General features: G+C 36.3%; 1 protein-coding gene across 5 annotated transcripts; it reads right to left on the bottom strand.

The window, feature by feature from the left end:
• Positions 1-1,481: 1,481 nt before the first annotated feature.
• On the bottom strand, positions 1,482-22,518 carry LOC103722190 (sulfofructose kinase-like). Of its 5 annotated transcripts, none has more exons than XM_008812660.4 (12): positions 22,333-22,516; positions 19,501-19,590; positions 15,283-15,360; positions 14,991-15,065; positions 13,048-13,100; positions 11,587-11,737; positions 9,158-9,268; positions 6,223-6,349; positions 5,969-6,072; positions 5,357-5,492; positions 1,989-2,041; positions 1,482-1,748 (listed from the first exon to the last, which is right to left on the bottom strand). In XM_008812660.4, exons 1-12 carry the CDS (start codon positions 22,384-22,386, stop codon positions 1,665-1,667), a joined length of 1,116 nt encoding a protein of 371 aa, XP_008810882.1. In that variant the 5' UTR covers positions 22,387-22,516; the 3' UTR covers positions 1,482-1,664. The 5 variants fall into 5 exon arrangements, with proteins under 5 accessions (XP_008810882.1, XP_008810883.1, XP_038979161.1 ...); XM_008812661.4 differs by lacking the exon at positions 22,333-22,516 and adding an exon at positions 20,536-22,311; XM_039123233.1 differs by having other exon boundaries at positions 1,482-5,215; positions 22,333-22,518.
• Positions 22,519-26,259: the final 3,741 nt, after the last annotated feature.

The following is a 26,259-nucleotide window of genomic DNA, read 5'->3' as shown; positions in this document are numbered from 1 at the left end:
TAAATAAATACTCTAGAGTAGTAGTTCAGTAGCATGTCAACTGCTGCTTAAGCTTGAAGATGCAATCCAAACTAGAATTTGTCAGCATGAGTGCAAGCAAAAGCAGGGCATGAACTCAAAAGCCATAGCCGAAACCAAACTATCAAAGCTTCCACAATCAAATCCTTTGAGGTCCGGTTACCGTGCATAGGGTGGTTCCAGGTTTCAGTGACAGTGGTTCTAATGTTGGCAGAAAATAGTGACAGAAAACCAAACATGAAGTTTCCAGCAACCGATTTAAGGAGTCCTAGCAAACTACTTTCCCATCATCTTTTGGCTATGAGTATAGAAGAGGATAAATCATGAAATCGCCAAACAAGAAGTGTAAGATCATAAATGATAGCTTGGGGGGAATTAATATTTGTAATGAAATCAATGGATAAATATTTGTTAGATTGAGACCTCAAGTACATGGGTGGAATCACAAGTAAATATTTACATGACAGAGAAGTTTTCATGTTACATGATTTTCTTAATGAGATAGTTATCGTTTGTCTTACGTAGCACTTGAAATTAGCCTTTGCACAATGACTATAAACAAGAAAGCAGCACTCAAAAGAAATTAAATAACCATAAATACTTCCCAAAAGGAGCTGTCTATCTAGAAGCATGAATCATCCCAGATGTCAATTGTAATTCCATCCAAAATTCCTAGCAAATTATTCTTTAATGCTGTAATTGTCATTCTGAGGTGGGAAAGTTTTCTTTGTACTATAAGCCAAACTTTTGTGTTGCCATAAATTTTATTCAACACCACGATACATGTTATTTCGAACTTCTAAGGTTATGTCTTGAAATTTCAACCATGTATTCCATATCAATTTGTCAGCTTGCTTTTGAAAACCATCATTGCCAAACAATCACTGGCTTTTTTTTAAAATATTATTATTATAAAAAAGGAAGTCTGGACTCAAGTGAGTTTTGAAGTTAATCTAGATTCTACTTACAAATCATGAAACTAGGAACTATCGTTTCAAACTTATGTATATGTCCTCTCACTTGCAATTACGTTATTTTTGGATTCTTCTAAATATAGGTCTTGAAATTCAGTATTTACTTCGTTTGGAGCATTTAATAGTTAGTCCAGTATGAAATTCGGTCAAAATAACGATATTTGTTTAAGCTAAAAGTGTCCTCAGTCAATCTACCAATGGCGAATCTCTTTTGTATGGTACTTGTAACCTCATTTATATGACCAATGATAATCTATATGAACCCCTAGTTAGGTGGTATATTAGTGGCCTCATCATTATCAATGAGGAACCTCTCATTAGGTGGTATAAGTTGACCTTCGCCCAAGTGGTATAAATGAAACCTGAGGATATGAGTGGCCTTATTTGCACTAAGGACAAAGATGATAGGTGGCCTTATTTGAATTATCAGTAAGAATGTGAGTAACTTCGCTTGTATCTGCAAAAAGGATATGAGGGGACTTGAGGGTCTAGGTGAAATTTTATAAGAGAATGTTAAACTACATAAATTATCTAAGTGAAATTATCAGTAAGAATGTTACAAAAGAGTTTCCATCATTTTTGATACATGCTGCTTGTCCAAGTGTGATACTGGCTATTAAAGAGTTCCATGCTAAAATTTCACAGCATCGAACTTCTTATAGGAGTAACAGTCTATTGTAAGAATGGAGCCAGGCGAGGATCCATCCGTCGAGGTAAACCAGTCCGAGCACCAAGTGCTCTACAGCATAAGGCAGCCTGCGATCAAACGACATAATGCCCATTTCATGTGAATGGTGAATAGACAAAATGCGAAAATAATTTATGATGACATCTGAAATATTCTGATATAGAAAATGAGTTCTATGTGCAGACATCTTCCCTTTCTTTTTGACGACATTTTGCTTTGTCGAGTCTTTCCATTTGGTAGTGATTAATGAAGTAAATTTTATAAAGGTACTACGAACCATGCAGATAAAAAGGGAAGAACAACTTTACCACTTGAGCAGCAAAAGGCAACATCTTCTCCGGGGGCATCTCTGCACACAGTGCTAATAATAGTGCAAAAAAAGAAATAAAATGTTAAAGTGTCTACAAGTATGACATAAACTAGCAAGTATGAAAAGGGCAGGTTAGTCAGCAACATAAAAGAAACAAGAATGCTTTGGGGCACCCATTAGTTCCCCAAAAAGCATGTTTCTATACCTTACCTTTCAAACATTATCCATATAGAGAGCAACATGTGACTCATCACTGTTTTCTACAAACCATTCAATAATCCTAGTACAGGATAAAAGTGATACAAGGCAATGCAAGTGAAAAGGACCAAAGGTGTGAAAAGTCTTTAACAGGACATGTAAACAAACTGCAAGGATGATGAATGAATATCATTGAATAGGCAGCTCCTAAATTTAACATTAAAGAGGATTTTGGTGCGCTAGAGAGAGTTAAATTCGCAAAGGAATCACCATTGAAACTCCTTGACAGGGAAGGAGTTATAAAACCTGAAGCTCTTGTGGTGTTACTAGTGTATCTACCAACCAGTCAGAAAGCTGAACAACTATAAAATAAGACATATAAGAGCACTTCAGGCAGCCAGCTCAGACCCAACAACTGTATCATAGAGCCTTTGAGTGCACGTGGACTTTTTAAACCACTTCTATCAGGATAAGTTGAAACAGTCCTAGTGCTTTTTCCTGATAAGTTAGCCATTAGACTAAATAGTAGCTCCATGCTAGTTACAACCTTGAAACATACAGCTTGCTAGATCTAACTGTTTCATAGGTGAAACTTCAAATAGGATATTCTCCTCCCAGATCAACAAAGCAGTTGGTACTTCTGCTCGGCTATCTAGTCTTGTCTTCAGCACCATTGCTTTCCTTGTGAACATCTGATATGCTTGCAGGGTCAAATTCCAACAAGCATGGAGATAATATATTCCAACACTGGAACAACCTAATTGGCCCGTCATAATTCCCATTCAAAATCAAGGATTTAGACATCTATGCTCATAGCCTCATACCATGCCAAACACGTGCCAGAATGGCACATGCTTTGCCAGGACAGAACATGTACCTCTGAAGGAAAAAAAATATATATTCAGAAGATTGTGGATCAACTGATGCTACTTTGAGTTAGATGCCAAAGAGACAGGATTAACCCAGCTTCCATGAAATCACAATCTGCAGAAGAAACTGTTCAAAATTATGCCTAAAAATGGTCCCTTGTATACCAATGATGATGAATGCCAAACTGTGAGACTCCATATCATGGAGGCATTTTAACCACAAAAATGCAAGTAAGATGGTCTCATTAGCCTGGAGATTAGACCAAGAAATGCTGCTCGTACCAGCCGGTTTAACCCGTACCTAACCGGTCCGGTTCGGTGGTGGAAAACGGTTTCAGCCCGAAACTGGCCTGTACAGGCCGGAACCGGCCGGTACTTAAGGCATACCAGACGGAACCAATTCCGTCCGGTTCGGCTAGGAATCGGTGCGAACCGATCCATTCGCACCAGTTCATTTTTTTTTTGCCACAGTGCATCCGCGTTGTGGTCAAATCAAGGTACCGGTTTGATATTGGTTCGATTTGGTCCGAACCGGTCCAGTAGCCGACCGGTACGCAACCGGTACCAGTTTGGCATACCTTGGATTAGACAATATTAATAATTCAGTCAGTCATCACCAGCATCCTAGTGAGTGCTAATCACTAGAAGATCATGTCACGCAACAAAGGAGGAATATTGTAAGAACAGAGGTTCAAAAATTTTGTATGACAACCAAAACATAGCGAATGAACAATGGGTGACAAGAAGAATTCATCTATATGCCTAAGCCAGCAACTGAACAAAATATCGAGGATATGAGAACTAAAGTAGCAAATTATGTCCCACACCCAGATACATTACAACCGGCTCACAATAACTATGTGATTTTCATAGCAAAGAAACAACTAACAATTCAGATGGATAAAAGAATTAAAAAGAAGAGTTAGGTACCTTCTTCTTTTGCCGGAATGAAGTGAACGTAGAAGACGAATGCAAATCAAAGGAGACTGATTCAAGCAACATACTGGCTAGTGGGTTAGTGAAGAGCTTGGTTGTCTCAACATCCTAAGTCCTAACATAGGATAACCACCTGGCCATGACTTGTAGAAAGGATTCTCCAGCTCAGTGTGCGCTCATTGAGGAAAAAATCAGCTTTTGCTCTTGGACGGATAGAGACCGAATTAGCAAAAGCCTAAAATAATATGCACACAGGTGGAAATTTGACCATTGCCATGAATCCTTTTAAATGATGCGAGTGATTATCTCATAGAGTTCAGAGAGACATTCCGAGGTTCAGTTGTACCAGCTAACTTCATATTCCGAAAAAGATCTCAGCTATCATATTGAACACATGTATGTCATAGATACATTACCTCTTTGCTGGAGTTTACAAAGACAGTCATTCTATTGCATCAGGGCTCGCAGAGGCAGCAAATGTCACTAGGACTAAGAGGTCCTTTGCCGTATGTACAAGGAAACAGAGACATTGGTATATTGTTCTATTTTTCACCATATCTCCAGTAAACAAATGTCAAGAAACTCCCAAATCTCAACTGATTGCCAAACATTAAATCCACTTCAAGAAAGTAGTCGTTTGCTTGCACATCCAGAATCTCTTCATATACATATCTTAGGAATATTTAAAGCTTACAGATGGAGAGTGAAGACATGAGAAGGTCAAATAAAAACGATCAAAGATCAAAGAAGACGTGAATATTTTTTTTCTTATTTGAAGCCCAATAATGCATTTTAGAAAGACACCACATGCAACACAAGCACCCATTCTAAAGTTAAGCCTACTTCCAAGCAAGAATAAATGCTAAAACATAACTAGAGCAGAGAACACTTCCCTAATATCCTTTATACATGGACAAGTAACACCCTTCAGAAATTAGAAGAAAATGGACATCTTTCCAATTTCTACGTAAACCCGAAGTTGTATGGTTGTCCATGCATCTATACATACTTCTTACTTTTTTTAATAAAAAGCATGCATCAATATTTACTTTTTTTTAACTTCAGAATTTCATTGCACAAGAAGAACATCATATGTTTTGAAGAATCTTTCAAAGAGATTTATTTTAAAAAAATCTCAACAACCAATGTGACTCTCCCAATCTCATCTTGATTCACCGAAGGTAGAAACTTCTAATGACATGCTGAGTCCAGAGAAAGTGCCCTATACGTTAGCAAAGGTTTATTAAATGGAAATTTTTGAGCTGTAAGAAAATAAGAGGAGTAATTAATTAAACTAGCACATACAAGATCAACAAATGATGAGATAAGGCAACAGAAGAAGAACACAATGGACTCCACGCACCATAAAGGATTGCTCCAATAAATGCATCTCCAGCACCTGTGGTGTCAACGATCTCTGAAGAAGGTATGATCTCTGCTGTGCCTAAAAGCAATCTCCCACTAATAGTGCCTACTCCAGGGGCACATAACCTCATGCACTAAGAATGGAAAAAGAAATAACCACTTACGTCCCATAAACAGCCCTTTCAAATTAATGAAAAGACTTCAGTAGATAGCTATAGTCTACCTTAACAAAATTGGAATCCTATAAACTATCAATAAGAACATTATTTTTAGCAAACAACTAGAGTAAGGAGGCAAAGAAAAGCTCTTAAGAATGATTCACAGACAAGATTAAAACACTGAAATTTACTCCAGTAGAGTTCTGAAACTTGAGCTCAGTCTCAAAAGAGCATCCAAGCAATTTCAATAGACTCATGATATATTGGTTATTTGGAAAATTGATAAGTTGAAAACTAATTCTTTTATTTCAAAATTGAATTTTCAAAATTGAATTTACAAAATTGAATTTACAAAATTGATAAAAATGTGATGTAGCCTTGTAATTGTGAGTTCATCCAAGCACAGGTGGTGATTGAGAAGAATATCTTTAATGTATGTTCATTCAACATACCTCAGATGATACACATGATGGGAGCACATTATCTTTATCAACTCTCATCTTTAGCGATTCAAGCAAGTTCTCTACATCGGTTTCATCTATATCAGAACCTTCATCTGTTTAAAGAAATATTTAGTAGCTACTAAAAAAAAATCAAACTTGAAATGATAAAACCCAAGAAATACAGCCATATATTATCCCAATCCTCTAGCCCACAGTTCTACAAAGACCTATTTATGCATATCCAAACCTAGTCATGAACTCACCATCTATGCTCCTCTCAAGCATTATACAGCCTTTTTCTCCAAGGGTTGCAATTGCAAATCTGACATGAGGAAACCGTAGAAGAATGGATACTAATGCATATGTAATGGATGGGATTGATGTCCACTCCTGCCATTACACAAAATGTTATTAATACAAACAGGGACTTTATAAGTTGCAAAAGAATAATTACATCTGCCTGCATCAAATATATAGATAAATTTAAGGGTCATACAAATGTTCCATTGCCTAAATCAAATTGCCCCTTCTGTCATACCAAGAAGGCTTCTTTACCTCATGCACTATTAGTCACCAAGAATATATTATGTTTCTACAAATGTGACAAGGTTTTAAAGAGGGCAATTCAACTTAAGTAGTTTAATTAAAGCCAAATAAATGATAAGACCAAGCAAATGTAGTTTGGCAAGTTTTTTTATATATAAAAAAAAGAAAGACAAATCATTCCAAAAGGTTGCCAATTTGCATCAAGAGAAAATGCATGCAGTCAAGTATCAACTTCATCAAGAAATATGAAATTAAGAACTTCAATCAGTGTAAAAATAATTTTAGCATGGATCCCACTCCTTAATGAATTATGTTTCCAATAACTAGTAGACTTCAATTGTTTGATTCTGCATGATATTTTAAATTATATTTTTTAATCTAACCTGAATCTAGTCTACTGCTAACTGTATGTGCAAGTTGTGAAATTAATTTGAAAAGCAAAGTTTAAAGAAATGTCTTTAGTCTTGGTATAAAACCTTGTACCGGTAACGTACCAGTTCAAGTCCAGTTGGTATTGTATGCCCACATAATGGCACAGGGTACAGCAGCTGTACCGTGTGTCAGAGCAGAGGCATACTGTACGGGATCAGCATAGTATTTCTAGCACTGACCAATACGAGTTAGTAGTTAAAACCTTGTTTTGAAGTATTGCTATTGGTATGGACTGGTATGGTATAATGTTGTATCGACACATGGCATGCCTCCATGTGCTGGCATTGAAAAGTGAGAATATTATGTGTCAGTTCAATACTGGTAGAGGGAGCATATTAGTACAGAATCTTACCAATACAATCCCGTATAGCGGGCGTGAAGTAGTAGCACCTGCACTTAGATCTTTGATTCAAAGAATCCATCTTGTTGATGAGATTTGATACTTAATGAATACCAAGCATGTATCAATTTATACATAACAACCGTATGTTTTTTAACAAAAGCTTTATAGTTTCTCTTGATTTCTAGTTTTTTGGAGCAACAGCTTCTCTGCTTCTGCAGTTGAATGTGCTCAACCACTCCTGATTTATGCCATCAGATATGGCCAGGGGGGATAAGATCATTTGATCAATGCTCATGATCACTACAGATGCTGGTCAGACCAGATCGGCTTTTACCTGAATTAATTACTCCTGATTCGAACACTATAAAAGGTGTCGCCAACCCATATATCAGAACATTTTGTAACACTATGTAGAGAGGAAAAAAAAGCTGGATGGAAACTATATAATAGATGTACGAACTCTTATCGCAGTGAATATCAAAAATTATAAAGTAAAGCAAATCCATGGGGATAGGACAAGCATTAATGGTTATGTCTGTTATATACAAAAAAATAGTGAGAGTTGCCTGGAATAACTGCATTCAGAAGTTTTGTCTTAAAGTTCTAGATTTAAACCCCAAAAAGAGGAATTGAAACTGACAAGGTTTTAGAATTTCCTTAAGATAGTTTCAGAATTATTGGTCTAAAGGTAGTACACCTAACTCAATTTACACACCAGCACCATGTCATCCTAAACCATCCGATCCATAAGAATCATCTTACCCAAGTATATGACAAGTGTATAATCAAGATCCACAATTTCGGTACCGGATAGCGTATCGGTGCTTTACCAATTCGATACGATATTGTACGCATTTTGTACTGAAATAGCTCTCTAACCATTTTTTCTCAATTTTTATCTCAGTATGCATTGATACATATTAGTACGCTTCGGTATGGGTCGGTATGCATCTCGATACATATTGGAACGCTTTGATACAAGTTGGTATGCTTCGGTACAAGTCAGTACGCCATGGTATAGGTCAATACGGGGCTTGTACTAACTCGAATTTGAGTTTTGCACCGATTTCCTCCTGGTATGGTACAATATGCCCCATATCGGGCGATACATGGCAGTACAGCAGACCATGCATGTAATGGTTAAACTCTTCTTTAGCCAAGTATAAAGTGTTAGAATTATTTCCTAATGTGTCTTATCATTAGTTAGGATCTCCTAAGGATTTTGTTTTGATAAAACATGAATCATCTTTAAAAGGTTTCCCAATCAAGGACACTATTCCTCGTTACATATAGAAGAAAATAAGATCCCACTAGACCTAGGACTATGATGGGAGGTCTAAATTCAATTATAAACACAAGGCCCCAATCCCTCTCTCCACACACTGAAAGATAGCCTTATGAGATGGATCCCAATCAATCCTCTTGTTACAGTCAGAGAGTGAGTAGAGAGAAAACCGGATAATGTCATGTCTCAAGTAGGTTGTGCACACATTCAGCTACAGCATAGGAATGACGAGACGAGGAAGAATTCGACAATATCGGCTTCATAGCAAAAGGAACACTCTCTAACCTATTGGTCTGTGATTTTGCATGGTTTCTTGATCACTGATCCTGTGCACACAAGTTACCGCCACAAATTCTACCATATGGCAGGTGACGTGGTTTAGATTGTAGGAAATTTCTGCAGTCAGGATTCTAGGGGATTCAATACCTTATGGTCTTATGTTTTCAGAAAATTAAATATATGTTCATAGATTATATTGATATATATGAATAAAATATTGCAAGAAACCAGAAATTCTGGGGTACATTTAAGATGCTTCCCTTAAGCAATTGCAAAAGAAGGCATAATGTGTGCATACAAGTTCTTTGTATACCTGTGGAAATTTTTCTGAACATATAATATAACTTGCCAGATCAAGTAAGCCATTCAAGCCTGACTTATTTGTTTCTGCATCAATCAAAATAGGTATATTCATTTCAGCTGCCTGCACAAGATAAATTACACAAGCTCCATTATCATGTTGAAAGCTCTTGACCATAATATTAGCCCAGGAAAACACTAATTGAAATAGAAAAATCCATGTAGAGGATTATACAACATTTTCATAGTGATACAATCTGAAAATAGGTACAAGAGCATTTTTGATATCGCCTGAAAATTATTCTTACAGTTCAATAAAATATTTACTTTATGTTGATGCTACAGCATGGGATACGTAAATCCATAATGAGAAGGCCCTCTGGGCTATTCCCAAAAATAAAAAATAAAAAATAAAGATGATCATTGTTTTTGAAGTCTATTTTAACAATCTTGAAACCATTAAATACAAACTTTGAGCACATGGAGAGTGCAAGAGTTATTGCCCCCACAGGATTTGTCTTGCACTCTGTATTATTACTGGTCCATTTAATTTGTATTAGCATGTAAAACCTGATATTGTGACGTGATTTCATCCACTGGTAGAAACCAAAATGCATAGATAATCTGCTTCAGACGGTCACTGGAAGACTATCAATTACAAGTACCTAGAATTCTCACAACAATTGTTGGCTTTGGGTGTTCATACAGCTGCCATTACACCACATTGAATAAGTCTTTACTGGCATAAGAACTATATCGCTATACCTTTACATTAATATGAGAGAACCATATTTTGGCATTAAAGCGCATTGTTGAGTATATCTTAGAGTTTACAAGCTTTAGAGAGACAAAAAAGGGGCCTTTTTCCGAAGCGGTTTGTTGCGGCGGCTGGGAGAACAACAAAACAATAAGAAAAAAGAAAAAGGAACAAGAACATACAATATTTATGTGGTTCAGTTTATTGACCTACGTCCATGGGCAGAGATGATGCAAAAGTTTTACTATAAAAAACTGAAAATTACAAAGTATAAAATTTTCTCACAAACTCTAGCCCCCAATACACCGGATCTCTAGAACACTCAATTGTTCCCTTCCTTTAGGGTTACAAGAGATATTTATAATAGAGTAAGTCGATTTAGACTTGAACTAGTAATAGATAGTTCATCCAACCGGTTACATATATAATTGGTAGTTCGAGTCTAAATCAACTTATACTATTATATATATCTCTTGTAACCCTAAGGGAAGAGGGCAATTGAGTGTTCTAGAAATTGGGTGTCTTGGAGGCTAGAGTTTGTGAGGAAATCTTATACTCTGTAATCTAGTTTTCTACACGAAACTTTTGCATCGTCCTTGTCCATGAACATAGGTCAACAGACCAAACCACATAAATATTGTGTTCTTGTTCTTTTTCTTTTTTCTTCTTGTTTCATTATTCTCCCTACCTACTGCAACACACATCAATTTGAAACTACAAAGAATTCCTAGGTTCATCAGACCTCTCTATCTAGTCAGGAGAACCAAGCAGGTGGAGAAGTAGAAAGTGGAACACGATTGTGGAGTAGTTGTTCGGCACTGGTGTATTTGGTGAGAGAGATGATCTTGCCAGCCCAACTTGAATACCATCCTACATAATATCTATTTTCTGTCTTTGGCTATAAAGGGAATACTTGGGTAACAGGAAGAAATGATGTCTCTTCCTGAGGTTCTTCATAGGGAATCAAGGCATGACGACAGTGCAGTCTGACTTGAAGCATTCCGAGTGGCTGGTTGATGGGAAATAAGTTAGTTAACCCTTTTTTGATTTTTGTTACAAGATTGGACTAGCATTTGTTTCTAGTTGTGATTTTAGTAATGCTTCTTAGCACATGGTTAGTGTGTTTTCTGCAGAATGCTTATCAAGTTGTTGACATTCTGATATAACAGATTTTAGGCCTTCTTGTATTGCTAGGACATGAGCTTCTTTTCCTTATCCTGATGAATGGAAGATATATGGGTAACACTAGCCTTTTGATTTTTTACTTTTTTTTTGAAAAAAAAAACATAAGATTTAACAACTGATGAATGCTGAAACATCAACTTTTCCTAATCCAAACTACTGCAAAATCTGTATGTAGCAAGTAGAGAAGGCATAATTACAAGACTGGTTAAGCTTAAATTAGACTGGCATAATATACATGTCTGAAGATATATCAGTATATGTATTTAGAAGTTTTGTAAATGGTAGTACAAGCTGGGCCTTGACATTATCTTCTTTGCACAAAAAAGCAGTTATGCTATTAGCACAAAAACCAGTCATGTTATCTTACAATTGTAGTTGATATTATACTGACTTAACTAATTGCACGGCAATAGTAAGCTTGCTTGCTCTGAACATGCATGCACAAAGTAGGTGTTTAATATTTGGTTGTGTTCTCAAAAATATTAATAATATGGGGATACCTGCTGCGCAATAACCAAAGCAGTCCTATGCAACCATCCATCAAAATATACCAGTTTTGCTTCATCCAGGGCAGATAACAAACTTGATCTGGGCAAGTCCTCAGGTACCATGGCAGGGTACACGGGTGTGTATATACATGTACGAGTTTTCCTATAAAGATGACAAACTTTAGAAACTACCCTGCCAAAACAATCATCCAGACGAGACATGCTAAACAAGAAGATTCCTCAGTAAGCATTCAGTCATTAGTAAAATTGTATTAACTCTATTGAGATGTGGCATGAAATTTAATTATAATCAATCTTGAAGGCTTCTTTCAATACACAGACATTTAATCCAGCAAGCATCAGATGAGAGCATTCCTTGAAGAGATATTAAAAAAAAAGAAAAAAGGAAAAGAAAAGCATAATGATTGAACAGTCACAGTATTGTTGATCTAGTAGAAAAGAGGGGAAAAAAAAACAAAGGAGAGAGAACCAGTGGTGTTTGACAAACTTAGTCTGGCAAATCAAACTCCTTTTTATTTGTATTATTTAGACATCACTATTTTAAGTCAACTGAGAAAACAACCTTTGGTCATGGTTGGCCATTTATCTTTTGTTACATGTCACAATATGCATCCTTGGTCCACCGACTTATTTTGATGCACAAAAAATGACCAAGGCTAAAAAGTCATTATACCATTATGGGCTTTCTTAACCAAAATAACTATGTTCATTCAGGTAAGTCCTTCTCCTCACTCACTTTTGGACATTGGAAGCTATCTTTGATGAGGAGAAGCTTACTTTCTGCAGTCTATGCGGTATGCATGTTTGCCCATTGCCCCAATGATGGCATCACTAATCTCATTCTGATCATAGAACAAAAAAGTTAGCTAAAATATCATCAACTGTTCGATAAAGGTACTTGAGTTCAGCTTCAATATAAGAATGGTTGATGATTCATGTACTCAACTGTGGGAGGTGCAATTTTCTCCCTTCTTTTCGAAAACCGTATTGTGTATTTTTGTTAAAGATGTAGTAGTTACAATAGGTGGAGACCAAGGACCCCACATGCGGGAACCTCCTGAACAAAGGTGCTTAGGATTCTGGGTTTACTAATAAGATTATGTTAGAAATTGTCAATTGTAATCAGTTGAATAATCTTTCTGACATCTTTTTTTTTTTTTTTTTATGACATCTTGAATATTCAATTACAACAACTGCATAGGCACATTATTCTTCTGATAATACGATTAGAATTATATGTCAAAGAGAAAATTTATAGACAAATATAGCAAATTGATCCATATCGGACTTTTTTTTAATTTGAACATATCAGGGCATTCATAATATTTAGTAACCATCCGTACTTCATAGCATGCAACATGAGACATGACAAAATTGCATTCAATGGATCGAGATCGTCAGAATATTATCTGCACTGTAGTAAGCATCTGAATGGATAAATGTTGAGCTTACATCTGGTTATCAACAATCACATATGAAAAAGTTGAAGTTCCCCCATTACATATCTGAAAAAGCATAGAATTTCATATCAAGTTAGAGACATGTTAAATTGGATATAAAACTATAGTGAGGCTATAAAATAAAAAGATAAGAACTAGGAATCATAGTGCCCACTTTAATCCAATAAAATAATAATGATATCTATACTCCATTACCCCTGAACTTCACAAACTAAGTTACGTTCTCCCGAATCCGATTCTCCGTCAATTCCACATGATGATAGAGAAAGAAAGATATTGCAAGTAAATGAGATGACAACTGGTATATATAGCCAAGAGACGACAAAAGACAACAGCTAGATAATTGAATAACATCACAAGACGAGAAACAGGTGAACTGGTGAAGTGTATCCAAAATAGTGAAACCTATCATTAGAAAAATATGCTAAAATTGAGATTTTTAATTTTTTTTTACTAAACATTCATAAGATGAGTTGTCCATGCCAAGAAGCATTAGTAGCTCAATCAAGACATTACAAAGTAGACTTCCTTGCATAAAGCACAGAAAGCAAGGATGACAACTAGAAAAAGAGTTACCCTCAAAGAACAAAGACAATTTCTCTGGAGAAGTAGCAAGGACAGATTGAACACAGAAAGATGGTACAGAATCTATAGGTCAGTGACAAGAAAACGAGGTTGTTTTCAAATAAGGCTCGAAATATGTTGGTATTGTGTGTCAGGTAAAACCGTTAAGGGTGAGAAAAACATAGGTCCTTAGGTTATCCAACATATCAACAAATCGGCAGAAAGCAAAAAGGACTAAATATAAAGAAGACCTACACATGCCTGGTACGACCCACCTTGCAAACAAAAGATAGGGAGGTCTCCGAGTCTAAAACAGATGAAACAGATAGCAAAGAAGTTCAACGTCATATCTTATATCCAGCTCCTTTTTCCCTGGATATGATTGAAGTCTCGGATTCACTAATACAAGCAGCATGAGCAGTGATGCAATGAGTAGTAGCTGGGAAGTAGGCAGCTCAATAAGCAAATTCCATATTGAAGTACTTGCATACCAAATGACTAAATGGCAAAATAAGGAACCTGTGGACCAAGGATACCAAATTGCATACCAAAAATGACCTTTAAATACCAAAAAATGCCATTACCATATCAACCTAAATTATAAAAGCTCAACATGACAAATCACAACTAAAACTTCTGCTAAGCAGATGGAAAGGAGAAATGCACAGCTTAACTAGATATTAACAGATGATTCAATAAGTAGGGGAGGTCAATTAACAATATTCATCTTGAATCAATAAAAGGACAGACAATAAGGTAATGTGAAAGAAAGTCAAAAAAATGACCAGTAGAGGTCTCATACACTATAACACTTAGAAAAAATGGTGGACAGTATAAAGTTGGCAACCACCATTTGCTTACAATTTGGGTAGCGCACGATACAAGAAATGAACACTTTACCAAATATGACACTAGAAAAATCTCCAATGAGTGATTGAAACAAAATTCAATGGCCCAGTCAAATCCAACAGTTTTAATGACCATTAACTGTCAGGGTGTCAAATTCTGGTAATAGCTTGACAACATCTGCCAAAGAAGGATATGATGGCAACTCAAATCAGCAACCAGATTGCCAAAAGATGAGAGGATCTCACGTGGAAGGCCACAGAAATTTTAATGATGATCCCAGGATTGAAAAAAAAGGGCTTGGATGTTATGGAACTTGAGATAATGCCGTGAGTGCAAGAATCATTATAGCATAAAGCCAAATATTAATAGCTATGAAGTACTCAGTTCATACAAGTATATCAGCACCTCAACAGACTGCAACTTTCTCATTTACAGCTATACCTTCAGAACTGCAGGAAAAAAAAAATTGAATGTCCAAAAAATGCAATCGACAGACAACATAGTTTAAACTGTAAAGCCTACCACAACATTAGAAATATCAATTCCATCAGCTTCAAGCTCTGCTAGAATATATCCACCATGAGTATCATCGGCAACCTGGTCATGGACATAAATGCAAGCATGACAATCTGAGTAAAGAACTGCTAGAGGATATTGTCGTAGACAAAATAGAAGAATTAGTAAATTCAAGAAATATTTGCATTGGATAATGATTATACTACTAATGAGCAAAAATTTCTGCCCTGAGTAAGAATAATGACCATAATATTAACTTGACTTGATATATTTAAAGAAAACTTCATGGGTAAAATACCTTGGAGATTAGCCTAGGTGTCAAACCCAAACGAGCTGCACATGTTAAAGCATTCCCTGCATTTCCACCTCCTAGAACCTGTATTTTGAAAAAAAAATGAAAGGAAAATTGTGGAACAATGTTTTTAGATCTGTGGTGCTTATTTTCGAGGTCATCATATTTATACTTGAAAAAATCCGGATAGATATTTGCATTTTAGGTTTTAATGGAGTTTTATGGATGAAGGAGAGTTTAAGATGTTAAAAGCACTCAGTGAACCTGCATTTTATTGAAAGTGAAAGCTTTCATACGTCATCAACCTATTCTTACCAAAACTTAAAAATAGGGGATGCTAATTTGATGATTAATATTGAGGATTTTTTGAATGTAAACCCTCCTAAATACACGAAATTGCATGAATATCGTCACAAAAATGCTATTTGCATATATACCCTCATAAAACACTTGTTTTGTATGTATACCCTTCTTTTTCTTCTTTTCTTTACATATGTATCTATACCATCTAGCACCGTTAAGAAATGAGCAGTTTAAAGTTAAAATGACTGAAATACTTTAAATAGGTAGACGCGCAGGAAGAAAAATTTAAAAGGGTATACCTGCAAATAGCAACTTTGTGACAGTATTCATGCAATTTCACATATTTAGGAGGGTATATACTCGAAGAATCTTTTTTTTAGACTAATGTTTATCTTGCATCTTGAATGCAAAAAAAGAAATTGTTGTGATGGTACCACATCCTACAGTAACAGACCGGCACGCGATCTGCCTCTCTGTTTTTTAAGTAACTCCTTCAAGCGAAGCTCGTAGTATAAAATAGACTATTAGATTTACTATGAGGGGATTGGTAATTGCACCAATTCCCAAGTGTCATCCAACAGCCTTGCATGAACTAGTACCTTGCATGGAACACAATTTACTTTGTGAACCAGTAAATATAGATGCATACAGTGCAAATTATGGGAGAGTTAATAGGTTGGGCAACATAATATATATAGGACCATTGATTACTTTGCAATGCATGTGACATGCATCACCAGATACACTTGAATGCAATGGTGGATGAGGTATAAATCATCAATATTATACAAGGTTGCCACACGACAATATGTTAGATGATGCAAATGGCAATGATCACAACGAGACAGATCTTAAGCCACATCTACAAAAAGATTGGAATAAACAAGAAAAGAAGATGGTAAATAGTATGCCATTTTCATTGAAAAAGCTTTTTTTGTAAAGTTCCTTGATAAAGCTTTACTTAATTAGGTTTTGTTCCATGTCATAAGGAACTAAGACGCTTACGCATATTGGCTATATGGCAATATTTTGCTTGTTTCCATGCCAATGTAAGACAATTAATAAGGGGTTAGTGGCCTTTATGAAAAGAAACAAGTTGATGCATGCCATAAGATGCTTATATATTGACATGGACAAGTTCCCCTTCTATTTCATGCATGCTGTTGTCTCAACTATCCAAGAACACATGATGCAGCAGCACTGTGGGCCTACGTTGGCCTGCATACATCGTCACCAGCCACTACTGCAGTATGAGGGTCTTGATGAGTGACCTAATGACATGCACAGAGTAAGAAGGGAACACACCTCTAACAATCTGCATTCAAAACTATATACTAAGCAGTGTGGGCTACAAATTGACCTTTAAAGCGAGATGTAGTCACCATATCCTAATCAATGAATATTTGTTTACTTTGTTTTTAATTTTTTTTTTTTTGATAAGGAAGCACTTTATAAGATCCAAAATTAATATCAGCAGATTTTCTAAATCATGTTACTTTAGCATTACTCATTCTCATAGACAAGTAAAAGAAATTACTAAAGTCCTAAAAAAAAAAATTGAGTGTATATCCTCCTAAATATGCAAAATTGCATGAAGTCCCTCGCAAATTTGCTATTTGCACGTATACCTTTATAAATCTTTCATTTTAAGCATCGACCTATCAAGGGTATTTCAGTCATTTCAAATTTAAACCACTTATTTCTCAACAACTTTAGATGGCATGGATACATATGCAAAAGAAAAAAAAGAAGGATATGCATGCAAAACAAGTGTTTTATGAGGGTATACATGCAAATAACAACTTTGCGAGGATATTCATGCAATTTCATATATTTATAAGGGTATACACTCAAAAAACCCTAATATTAATTAGATATGGTGGGGTCCATGCCTTTTAGATCAAAAACTTGATGAAAACTTATGACTAAGTATGAATACATTCAATCCTTTATCATAGCTATTCAATGAAAAGGAATTGAAGGAGAAAGAAAAGGGTTCTAGAATTTGGTGCAACACACCAAATATTAGTAGTCGATGGGACACTATGACTAAAAAGGAAGTAATGCATGATTTCATGAGCCCTGGACGCAGCCATTAGGAGAATATGGAGGGGATCCTAATTTAAGGCGTATTAATTAATAACTGTTGACCCCTTCATAACTCGTTTTGCCGCTTATTGTTAGTCAGCTTTTCTCTTTGATAATGTCATTGTGCATTCACCGTTACTAAGACTCTCACCTCTAAGATTTTGGAGAAAAAATTTATTGAAAGCTTGAGCAAGTGATAGGAACTATATCTCTTTATATAATGTGAAATGCCTGGGATGCAACTAACATGCTGGAGTCTGTGTTCCCCCACAAGAGCCATGCTCAAAAAAAGAACATATTTTTAAAGAAATCTTCATTTATTACTTATGAAAGAGCTAATAGCGCTATTAAAGCCCCGAAAAATGAAGCCTTTGCAATATTAGAGCGTCAATGCACTATTAGAGTTCCAATATTGTTAAGCCTTTCATACTTACTTTAATGAAATATAATTTTTTCAATGTTTTAAATCTTAGTACTGGGTCCCCTGCCAGTATCTTACTGATATGGGACAGCATGGTATTGCTCGCCCCTATACCAAGTTACCAACACATAGGACACCGTTCGGGACAGCACAACACTGTCATGTATGATTATCTTACCTTCTGCTTAATTTAACAGCGTCCTTATTACCACATATGTCCATAAACTACATATGTTACTGCACGTGTATTGGGTAGGCTTCCAAGGCAGACTTGGCTTTGGTTCTAAGATTTTGTGAGACCTGAACAAGTTTGATATTCCAGCTAGGTTGAGGTTATTTCCAATGTAATTAGCCTTCTCATTTATGCTTGGTCATGATTTGTTGGTTTGGACCCTGAGGCCCCAGAAAATTCAGGTAAATTTTGTGCTTGCCAGTTGAGTACATGACAAGTGGATGATTTAATTTAGCCTCGGGGCCTGAAACACTATATCCTAGTTCCAAGTAGTTACTTGGGTTGAATTCCACTATCTAAGCACCCACCAGACCATTCAAAGCTGGAAAGTACTTGATGCAAAGAACTTGGTTTATCAGATCCAATGCAATCTTTATACTCACACATTTAATTTTTTGATATTACATTGATATTGTTCTCTCACAAGTAAAAACCATGTCAAATTAGCAATGGATGATGATCTATAGCTAACTTCTTCCTTCGTTGATACAGGTGAATCAGTCTTAGCTTTACCAATTCTGCAAGCCTCACATATATGAAAGATAATCATCTAAAAAAAGATACTAATTTTAAACAACAGCATTTAATGTATTTTCCTTATTTTTAGTATTCTTCATAAATTTTTTCTTCCTGTTTTTAGATATTTAAGTAAATTTTCAATCTGAGACCAGCTATGTAACATGAATAGGAACCTCTCTGGTTCACTGTTTAACTGGACAAGTCCAGTTCGACATCATCAACAATCCGTGTATTGCAAAATGGATGGTGATTGAGCAGGGCACCCATGCATGTATTGAGGAACATCCAGGCCCCACTCCATTACCAACCATTCTGCAACACATAGGAGGGTGATGGGGATCTGGTCCACCCCAGTTTAATCATGAACTGGAGAGAATCCAAATTCAAGTACAAGGATCAAATGCTAGGATTCGTCAAAGTCTCAAATCCTTCGAAATTTTTAAAATTTCTCCTTGCAATGGCATGCCCAAGTGTTCACCAATACCCTGTTTTCGAGTGTTAGGTACAGGTAATCTGGCTTCAACCAAAGAAGCCAAGTAATAAAAGTTAACGCCCCAATATTTTAATTAACCTCCCTCTAGAATTGAAATAAGTTTCCAAAACTTAACCCAACATAATGCACTTGTTGGACTTTCTATTTCATTGTTTTTTATGTAAATACCTTCAATCTTTTGCTCCTAATCTTGTCATCAGGCTTCGGAAAAGCATCCACGGTTGCCACAAAATCAATTGCCGCCATTCCACAACCCACCTGCACAGCAAAAGCACATTATTTTAGGCCAAAAGAAAAACTAACAACAAAGTTGATGGTTCTTTGAGAACCCACCATTAATTGTATTAAGATGAAATCAAGGGGTATTAAAACTAGACTCTCTAATGGCCCAAGTGGCTTCTGCAGTTTCACTGGTCCAACCAATTAAAAGATATAACGGCTTTCACTGCCACCCTTGTTTTTAGTATTTGCATGATTAACGATCTTAGTCATTAAGCGATCACACTCATATCACATCTAAAATCTGACTGATATAGCATGCCAGTTTGATGGAAATAATCTAAAGCAATGGGTGAAAATATAAACATCAAAAATATTCCAATACAGATGCATTTAACAAAAGGATGTATATGCAGAAGTATTTTGGGTTATTGTACTTACGAGATTGAGGATGGAGAGAATCACCTGAGGAGATAGTATAAAGAGTTTAGGGAGTGTCAGTTTGTAACCATGCATGCATGCCAGCCAATACCTATTCGATGCCACATTTCTTGGAAATTATGTAGCGTTATCATTAAACATGCTCATGGTTCTGTCGAAAATGTGGGCTTATGTGATATCTCCAAAATCTTTTTAAAAAGTTTTTGCAAATATTTTGCGTTAACCGGAAGAAAAAGAAATAATTGAATTTTTGCACGACCACTGTATTCATGTACATCATGGTTGAGGAACAAAATCCTGCAGGGAACTGCTGGGAATATTATTTAGAATATGATTTCAAGGAAAAACATTATGAACGAAAAATTAAAATCAAATAGAGAACCTGTTAAACTTAAAAAAAAACAAGTAACAATGTCAAGCAAGCAAAACCTTTTAAACTCTCTTTTACCAATATTATGCATGCAATAGTTTAAAATAGAATAAGAGAGATATGGCCTAGCCTAGAACAACATGCGTAGTCATTACATTAAGAGCTTCTATTACCCTCTCTAACCCAGGCAATTCAGCGATTACGCTCCAAGGATACAACATCACCGGAATGGTTTGGCTTCTATCTCAAGAGTATGCCTCAATAAAGAACAAAGCAATCTGATTGTTGCCTAAAATGTCAAAATTTTGTAAACAAAGCGAGAGCATTAAACGAAAAAATGAGAGAATTCTATTTCACCACCCATTTGTCCTATTTAAGAAGCTCTTGGCACAATCCATTGGATAGAATCAATGTTGCATAGACATGGATACGAGAATTGGATTCAGACACATGTCCAAGTATTTGACAGGGCAAGAGAGAGAAAAGGAGATAGAGGGTACACAAAAAATAATTGTATATGTTTTCGGTATTGTATAAAATAAAATATTGTATTATTTGTTAGGCTCTTTCATGATTTATGTTTTCAACCTTTCTAATTTATCGAGAGACAAGAAAAAAACATTTTGCAAGGCTATTCAATATCTACATCCTTGACCAATCTCTAAAAAAGAAAAAGATCACTTTCAACATTATTATGGTGGGTTGAATTCATTATTGGAAGAGTCAAATTATCCATTTATTTATAAAAGCTTAGAAAAAAGAAGTTAAGCATCCAAGAGTCTGATATCTATTCGATTCATATATGTATCCAACATGTATTCTTAGAGCTGGACACAAGTATCCATGTAACACAGGATGGAGTGACTCCAATGACCACAATTGTCCAAGGTGGGCTGCGCGTGCATGCATAGGATGCCCAACTAGGTGGCCCATCTTGGTCAAGGAGGAGAGGGTTGGTATACAAGCCAACCAATCCTCCTTTAGTTATCAAATGTTGGATTAAAGTTTCAGAGCTTTTGAACCTTTTTCAACAATCCTGTGTACAGGCAAAACAAAAAACATCAAATAATTTATTTAAATGTCTCAAAAAATAAATTACTAAAAATCAATAAAATCTCTAAAAATCCAGCAGGAACTGCACTTAAAAAAGCTACATGTTGTGTGCCATGCCAACACCAGACAAGTTTTCAGATATCGGTAGTGAATAATTTATGCTAAGATCTGCATTTATCTCAGCTGAAATAGAAGGTAGGGAATTGTCGATAAGAAACATGATGTTCTGGCTGAGATGAAAAACCATGTAAAGGAAAAGTTTATGAAGTTATGACAAATACCATGTAAGCAACTTTTGAATTAAAGCCACTCCTTCGTAATTTCACTTTTCAAGGAAATCAAATCGCTTTTTTTTGAGAGAAAGAGAGAGAGAGAGAGAGACTTAACAGTTATGTGATTTAAAAAGGTAGGCTTACCTATGGCAATCTTGGCACACCCTACAAATCTCTCTAATCAGAGTTTTTTGTACAATCTTCTGGTAAGATAATATCTGCTATTCTTTTCTATCCCTGACTATTCCTCCAAAAACCTCCTAATAACACAACATTACTTACTCTTCTATTTCCGTCCATATTCCAAAGGATCTAAGAATTAGAATCCAACCTCTCCTAGCGGCTTTTCTTCCAGACAATAAAGAGAATGTTAGTAAAGAGCTTTCCTTCCAGACAAAAAGTGCATACAGCCCTCCTTAAAAAAGTGATTTTGACATTATAGCCCTTTTTAAAGAAAATTTTACATTAAAAATCACCGATGGATCTATCTCTGAAAAAGAAAAAAAAAAAAGGGACGTTTTTCATGGGCGGATAGGATGAACTGGATGGGAAGGGGGGCAGCAGATCCGGCCCCCGCATGAGAATGTTAGTACAAACATCCACACAAAAACTTGGGCAGAGAGAGAGGTAGGGAACGCAACGCACGACGATTCGTCTCCAGGGCAAGGGAGGTACGGCGATGGAGAGCGTCTCCGCCATGGGATTCTTCTGGAACAGCAGAGATTGAGGAAGAGAAGGAAAGGTAAAGCAGAGCCGAGGGAAGAAGGGAGGAAGGATAAAGGGAGGAGCGAGGAGATTGGAACGGACGTGACGGAAGCCATAACGGAAGAGGGCAACTAGAGACGCTCATCAACCCTCCAAATTGAATCAAAAATAACTTATCAGACGCCGGCGTACCAACTACTCTACTCCGTCCAACGTGGCAAAGACGCAAAAAAAAATTCTGTTAATTTCTGTAAAATCCAGGGAAAAATAGAAATAATGTTAGCAAAAATCTCTAAAATCCATGGAAAGGAAGGAAATCAAAAAATCCCTTAGGTATTTATTTTTTATTTTTTTGAAAATATCACGCCTAACCTTCAAAAGCCAAAAAAAAAAAAAAAAGTCAGTTTCAATAACTTGAAAAAAAAGGTCTGTTTGAAACTGAAATCCAAAAAAAAGTCCATGTTCCTTAAAAAAAAAAAAACCTATTCATTTCTATAAAATTCAAAAATAAATATTTTTTTATCAAACACGCAGCCTGTTCCTTCGAGTCTATGCACTTCAAAAAAAAAAAATCCATGTATTTCTATAAATTCCAGAAAACCATATTAAAACTGTTAAGAAAAATCTCTACATGGATAAAATCTAGGGAACTTGCTTAGCGGTCCATTTATTGACCGGCCTTTAACATTAAATCCCTGTTGACCGGTTGTTTAACAACCGGTCCATATATATTTCAACATTGCTTTATGGGACGAAAATGCCCTCGCCTCTCCCATTCCCACCGAAGGAGAAAAAAGGTAGCCGTCGGCCACGGACCGCCCCCTCCCAAGCCCCCTCCCGCACCTGCCGTCGGCCACGGCCCGCGCCCTCCCGCGCACGCTGCCCCCTTCCGTCGCCGCCTGCCTCTCAGGAGGAGAAGGAAGAAGAAAGAATGAGAAGGGAAGAAGAGAAGAAAAAAAGAAAAGAAAAAAAAAAGAAAAAGAAGAAAATAAAATAAAATAGAAATAAAAATAAAAATAAAGTTAAATCATCTTAGAACACAATTAAATAAGTTTGGAAGACATTTGATCTAGCCTGACACACAGTTAAATAAGCTTGGAACACAGTTAAATAAGTTTGGAACACACTTAATCCAGCCTGGCACACAGTTAAATAAGCTTGGAACACCGTTAAATAAGTTTGGAACACACTTAATCTAGCCTAGAACACAATTAAATAAGTTTGGAATACAGTTAAATAAGCCTGAAACACAGTTATTTAAGCCTAGAACAATTAAATAAGTTTGGAATATACTTAATCCAGCTTGGAGCACAGTTAATCTAGCCTGGAACACAGTTAATTAAGCCTGGAACACAGTTAAATAAGTTTGGAACACAGTTAATCTAGCCTGAAACATCGTTAAATAAGTTTGGAACACACTTAATCCAGTCTAGAACACAGTTAATCTAACCTGGAACACAGTTAAATAAGCCTGGAACACAATTAAATAAGTTTGGAACACAGTTAAATAAGCCTGGAACACAATTAAATAAGTTTGGAACACACTTAATTTAGCATGGAACACAGTTAAATAAGTTTGGAACACACTTAATCTAGCCTGGAACACAGTTAAATAAGTTTGGAACACACTTAATCTAGCCTAGTATATAGTTAAATAAGCTTAAAACACAGTTAAATAAGTTTGGAACACACTTAATCTAGCCTGGCATACAGTTAAATAAGCTTGGAACACAGTTATTTTGCCTCCGAACATAGTTATTTTGCCTCTGCACACAGTTAAATAAGCTTGGAACACAATTAAATAAGTTTGGAATACACTTAATCCAGCCTGGCACAGTTAAATAAGCTTGGAACACAATTAAATAAGTTTGGAATACACTTAATCCAGCCTGGCACACAGTTAAATAAGCTTGGAACATCGTTAAATAAGTTTGGAACACACTTAATCCAGCCTAGAACACAGTTAAATAAGTTTGGAATACAGTTAAATAAGCCCGGAACACAGTTATTTAAGCTTGGAACACAGTTAAATAAGTTTAGAACACACTTAATTCAGCATGGAGCACAGTTAATCTAGCCTGGAACACAGTTAAATAAGCTTGTAACACAGTTAAATAAGCCTGGAACACAGTTAAATAAGTTTGGAACACAGTTAATCTAGCCTGAAACATAGTTAAATAAGTTTGGAACACACTTAATCCAGTCTGGAACACAGTTAATCTAACCTGTAACACAGTTAAATAAACCTGGAACATAGTTAAATAAGTTTGGAACACAATTAAATAAGCCTGGAACACAGTTAAATAAGTTTGGAACACACTTAATCTAGCCTGGAACACAATTAAATAAGTTTGCAACACACTTAATCTAGCCTGGCACACAGTTAAATAAGCTCAGAACACACTTAAATAAGTTTAGAACATACTTAATCTAGCCTGACACATAGTTAAATAAGCTTGGAACACAGTTATTTTGCCTCTGAACATAGTTATTTTGCCTCTGCATACAGTTAAATAAGCTTGGAACACAATTAAATAAGTTTGGAACACACTTAATCTAGCCTGGAACACAATTAAATAAACTTGGAACACACTTAATCTAACCTGGCACACAGTTAAATAAGCTTGGAACACAGTTATTTTGCCTCTGCACACAATTAAATAAGTTTGGAACATAATTAAATAAGTTTGGAACATACTTAATCTAGCTTGGAACACAGTTAAATAAGTTTGGAGCATACTTAATCTAGCTTGGCACACAGTTAAATAAGCTTGGAACACAGTTATTTTGCCTCCGAACACAGTTATTTTGCCTCTGCACACAGTTAAATAAGCTTGGAACATAGTTAAATAAGTTTGGAACACACTTAATCTAGCATGACACATAATTAAATAAGCTTGGAACACAATTATTTTGCCTCTACACACAGTTATTTTGCCTGCGAACACGGTTATTTTGTCTGCGAACACAGTTATTTTGCCTGCGAACATAGTTAGTAGAACTGTGCATACAGTTAAGTTCTTAGGAAATTTGTTCTACAAGTCGACCCCAATGCAAGGCGAGTCGACCCCTTAAGTGGCACATAGCAAAGAAAGAGAGCAGCCAAAATCAGCCAAGCCTAAGTGTCGACGTCACACAGATTCGAGTCGACCTCTAGACAGTTCGAGTCGACCCCAGTGCAAGGCGAGTCGACCCCTTAAGTGGCACAGAGCAAAAACAGAGAGCAGCCAAAATCAGCCAAGCCTAAGTGTCGACCTCACGCAGATTCGAGTCGACCTCTGGACAACTCCAGTCGACCCCAGTGCAAGGCGAGTCGGCCCCTTAAGTGGCACAGAGCAAAGACAAAGAGCAACCGAAATCAGCCAAGCCTAAGTATCGACCTCACGCAGACTCGAGTCGACCTCTGGATAGTTCGAGTCGACCCCAATGTAAGGCGAGTCGACCTCTTAAGTGGCACAGAGCAAAGACAGAGAGCAGCCGAAATCAACCAAGCCTAAGTGTCGACCTCACACAGATTCGAGTCGATCTCTGGACAGTTCGAGTCGACCCCAACATTGCGGGAGTCGACCCCTTAAGTGACCCCTGTGTGCCAGGCCGGATTAAGTGTGTTCCAAACTTATTTAACCGTGTTCCAAGCTTATTTAACCATGTGTCTAGCTGGATTAAGTGTGTTCCAAACTTATTTAACCATGTTCCAAGCTTATTTAACTGTGTGTCTAGCTGGATTAAGTGTGTTCCAAACTTTTTTAACCGTGTTCCAAGCTTATTTAACTGTGTGCCAGGCTGGATTAAGTGTGTTCCAAGCTTATTTAACTGTGTGTCAGGCTAGATTAAGTGTGTTCCAAACTTATTTAACTGTGTTACAAG

The sequence above is a fragment of the Phoenix dactylifera genome, chromosome 2, assembly GCF_009389715.1.
Source record: "Phoenix dactylifera cultivar Barhee BC4 chromosome 2, palm_55x_up_171113_PBpolish2nd_filt_p, whole genome shotgun sequence".
Lineage (NCBI taxonomy): Eukaryota > Viridiplantae > Streptophyta > Magnoliopsida > Arecales > Arecaceae > Phoenix > Phoenix dactylifera.
This window is presented reverse-complemented; position numbering and strand designations above follow the sequence as displayed.

What these genes read in the sequence shown, in the direction of transcription:
- LOC103722190 (XM_008812660.4), bottom strand. Translation starts at nt 22,386, where the DNA reads ATGGCGGAGACGCTCTCCATCGCCGTACCTCCCTTGCCCTGGAGACGA. An exon ending in GTTCAGAAAAATTTCCACAG is followed by an intron (nt 6,350 to 9,157) that starts GTATACAAAGAA and finishes GTGTAATGGCAG; the next exon opens with GAGTGGACATCAATCCCATC. An exon ending in CATCATGTGTATCATCTGAG is followed by an intron (nt 5,493 to 5,968) that starts GTATGTTGAATG and finishes TTCCATTCTTAG; the next exon opens with TGCATGAGGTTATGTGCCCC.